Here is a 4,304-nt window from a genome sequence, read left to right as displayed (position 1 = left end):
GCGTGGGTACTTGCAAATGCGCTCGCCGATTTGCATCACAACGGCGTCCCCCACCACGACCTTGAGAGCTACAACGTCCTCCTCTCGTCGACCAACTACATAAAAGTCGCGAACCTCGGTTCTGGCCTCGAGTCGGACGCAACGACGGGCAAGAGCACGCCGTACTGGACTGCGCCCGAGGTGCTCACGTCGACGAGCAACTACAGCTTTGCAGCTGACATTTACTCGTTTGGGGTCATTTTGACCGAGCTGGATACGCTCCAGCTACCTTATCACGACGCCAAGGGCCTTGGGTACTGGGGAATCATCGACGGCGTGCGTCTCGGCAACCTCCGTCCGACAGTGAGCGCAACCTGTCCGCCTTGGCTGCGAGATCTTGCTGGCGCATGTTTGTCGTTTGACCCGACGCAGCGTCCGTCCGCGCACATGATTGTCGAGTCGCTTCAGAAGCTACTCCGTCGCAGCGAGGAAGCGTTGGTGATGCCTATCAAGAGTGAGCAAACGGCCAAGTCGACCGAGCCGAGTCCGGGTGGCCCCACGGTACGCGTTGCTCTTGGTACGGTCGTTGGTGGAATGACGCTGTGCCTCTAGACAACCATATTTGACGCATCGACAGTGTCGGCGGTGCGACCACCGATACAAATTGTGAATACGTCTGACCACGGCCCTTGTAGACGACCTCGAATGCCAAGTCTGTGAGCACGCAAATCGTGTGTCAGCTCTGCCGTGTCTCCAACTCGCTCCTGCAGACACACTGCCAAGGCTGTGCGGAAGAGCTCGCTTCCGTTGCGTCCAAGCTCAAGATGCTCCTCAAGCGTCTCTCGGTGGCCAAGAAGAACAGGTTAGAGTTCGACGACGATCTTGTTTGCAACTGCTGCGACACACACCAACCGATGGAGGCGACCACCTGTGACAACTGCGACGATGTACTTCCAGACGACCAAGAAAAGCTGCGTATCCTCGTGCTACGCGTCGAGCAAGCGACCAAGTCCAAGGCCTAACGTCCAAACTGCACGTCTACATATTTTCTTTGTATAAGCCAAGAAACGAACCAATTGCATTACTTCTTTGAATATACGCCCTATGGACAGCTACAAAGCAAATCTGAACCCAAGACGGTCGATACCGTGCCAGACCCGGTGTTTCGGCGCTCAAGAGCTTCGTGCTGTACGCAACCCAGCTTTTCTTCGCCTCAAAGCGTGCGCAAGACAACGCGACAGCGCTGAGGCTCCCACGTCGCATGGCCACCATCTTCACGACGCTTTGATGGTCGACGCTCTGGCGCCTTTGGGTCTGGGAGGGTTAAACGCCACCCGCGCTATCAATCAACTACGTCCGTGACACCTAGAAGCGCGCTGTAATTGCCCAAGGCGCGTTCTACGCGCAGCTCTGGAAGGCTTGCATTGGTCGCCGCTGGAATGGAGGTACAGGCAGCGCCGTACCGTACGAGGTAAAAGAAGACACAGCGGCGCTCGCCTGTCGACGGTGTTGCGGTTGCTTTGCACCGCGTGACGAGCGTCACGTTATGGAATATGCGTCGGAATGTAAATACTACCCATGATAAGGTTTCATATTGGCCCGCACCGTCTCCGCTGATACCGCGCCATCGTGTACGAATCGGCTGGTGTACTTGCTTCTCGGCCACAGGTCTCGGTCCTTGCACGCTGCCACGTACAGTGTATATGGCCAATGCGGGTGCCACGTCATTATGCGTTGCGGAAGGCCCTTCCAGAAAGCATATAAGCTTGCCCGGACGTGGCACCAGTGTTGCGGAACATCGGTTTTTCCGGTTTTACTGGACACTGGTTAAACTACGATTAAACAGTGATTAATCAGTGGTGGCTTTTTCGAGGTTTAACCAGTGCCGATGAAACCCAGTAAAACCACTCCGATGAACCGCGGTGAAGGTTGGGAGTTTGACCAATTGCTCTCGTCATCCTCTTGATCTCTGTCAACACGGCGACTTGTGAGCGCTTGTTCAGCGATTGGGGCCTCATTCATTCCACGCGGCGGAATCGAATGAGCGCCGAGACGGTCAAGAAGATGGGCATAGTCCGAAGCAAGGTCCGCGAGAATATACACAGACGAATACATGGAAACACATTTACTTGGTGTTGAACATTCACCCGGTCTTGATGTTTTAATGCCCTTGATGCCCTTGATGCCCTTGAATGCCCATGCTCCTAGAGTGCGACGATGTTTACGCACTGGTTTAACCAGTGGTAAACACTGGTTTAACCAGTGGGTAAAAACGTTTAATCACTGATTAAACGATGTTGGTTTTGAACACCACTGGTTTTTCGCCACACTGGACGTGGATCGGCCGTCTGCAGTCTGCTGCAAATCCTACGTGGGGAACACGAAACGACCTGCTTTTCGATCCAGATCGTAGCGATATCGGGACACGATCCAAAATCGAAGTATGTCTGGTCCTACATAGGCCAGGTCTAGGGCAGGCGGCGAAAATGCCGAAGCCAGAGACCACGGCCGTGGTTGCCAGAAACCTCCTGGCAGAAATGGATGCCCACAGTGGCATCTATTTCCGCCAGTAGGTTTATGGCAATGACAGCGGTTGTCTCTTGCTTTGGATTTTTCGTCTCTCGCGGCCTACGCATACATAAGGGTTAGAACCTTGTTTCGAGAGGAAAAATTGCCGGTACATAGTGGGCTCGTCGGCGCAGCGCTTCTTGCCGGCCTTTCCGGGCTCATTGGCTCTCCAGCGTCTGTGAGCATAAACCATTCGATGCATGATGAAAAGGGCATTCACCGCAGCGACCCTCGCGTCGTTCTTGAGGTTGCGGTTGCGGGCGCTGCGGATCCTACGTATCCATGAGGTATGATGCCATGGACATACGGACGTACGCGCTCGCACGCACGCCCTTGGTGTCGCTGTGGTCCTGGATGAGCCGCTGCCACGTCGATACATCACAGTAGCCGGCGGGTGCAGCAGACTCTGCTGCATCCGCCGACTTCTCGACGGTGCCTCCCCCTCCCCAGCCCCTACCGAAACGGTCGCGATTGGTGCGGCCGCGACCGCGGCGACAACTGCGCCGGCCCCCGCCGAGGCCGACAAACAGAAAACCGCCGAAGAAGCAGAAGCAAACCACTCCAGCTGAGTCGCGCCGCTTCTTCACCGCCAACCCCCAGCAGCAGCAGAAGGCGCAAGAGCAGGCGAAGAAGAAGCAAGGCAAGACGCCGAACTCGGTGTCGTCGCCGTCGCCGCTGACTCGGAAGCACGAACCTCTCTCTGGCCATGAGCTCGACGATGCCACGCTAGACGCCAGCATTCGTCTCCTCGCCGAGCTGATTGCCCGAGACCCGGACGCGAACAACTGGTTCGAGCACCCGACTGATCTCGGCCCCCGATACGCCGAGGCCGACATGCGCGCTCTCCTCACGACCTACAACTTGTCGCTCGAGATGCAGGACTTGTTCGCCCACGTCGTCATCATCTTGAAACACTACGGCAAAGGGCCTATCCTGACGCTCGCGACGCGCAAGCCGGAGGTTAGCCAGACGATCACCCACATGTCCTTTACGCTGTCGCCTCCTGGCGGCCGGCAATACGTCGTCCCAGCGCGCTTGGCCTACGCGAAGAACTACTACGTCACGTTCCACGACCTCGCCGACCCGTTCTCGCAACGTGCGGTGACCATGGCCCTCTTGAAGATGACGCGCGACGTCCTCCACGGCTTCTGTCCGACAATGCACGCCTGCGTCCACAGGTCGTCGTTCTGTGTCCTTTTCAACCAGACGACAATCCCCGCGGCACTGCTGCTTGGCAAATGTGAGTCCGTTCGCGAGGTAGAGATCACGAACCGTGCCGGCGAGCGCGGTGTTCTACCACAAGACCCAGATGTACAGCTCGACCATTCCCCCGTCCATGGCCAAGGCGCGTCAAGAACGCGAGCTCCACAAAGCACGCGTCGCTCAGCAGAAGGCTGCTGCGGCCGCCGCTCGTGAGGCCCGTGCCCAAGCTAAAAAAGCCCGCCAAGCAGCGCGACCACGGGCGCTCGGCCCCCAAACGTCGCGACGCCGAGAACCCACCCGCAGATGCCGCCTCAGGCGCCTCGACCACGACGATCGGTCACATGTCGCTCCACTTGAACGACGATGCGCCGGCCGCGGCCGAGCTTGCCCCCGCAACAACTTCCGCAGGCGCCGATTCCATGGCTGGCGCTGGGTCGGACGACATGGACATCGGTGACGCCGACGATGGGCAAGACGTCGTAGTCACCGCCATTGATACGAGCGCGGGAAGCCTCAGCAGCCCGCATCGACGCACAACCCGTCGAATGTCTTGA

General features: G+C 57.7%; 1 protein-coding gene across 1 annotated transcript; it reads left to right on the top strand.

The window, feature by feature from the left end:
- Positions 1–3,232: 3,232 nt before the first annotated feature.
- Positions 3,233–3,808, top strand: SPRG_15785 (hypothetical protein; the record flags this gene model as incomplete). The annotated part of the gene is made up of 2 exons (XM_012355061.1): positions 3,233–3,725; positions 3,754–3,808. Exons 1-2 carry the CDS (start codon positions 3,382–3,384, stop codon positions 3,806–3,808), a joined length of 399 nt encoding a protein of 132 aa, XP_012210451.1. The 5' UTR covers positions 3,233–3,381.
- Between the last annotated feature and the right edge of the window lie 496 nt (positions 3,809–4,304).

The sequence above is a fragment of the Saprolegnia parasitica genome (genome assembly GCF_000151545.1).
Source record: "Saprolegnia parasitica CBS 223.65 unplaced genomic scaffold supercont2.202, whole genome shotgun sequence".
NCBI lineage: Eukaryota > Oomycota > Saprolegniomycetes > Saprolegniales > Saprolegniaceae > Saprolegnia > Saprolegnia parasitica.
Note: the sequence above shows the minus strand (reverse complement) of the source record. Positions and strands in the feature narration are given on the sequence as shown.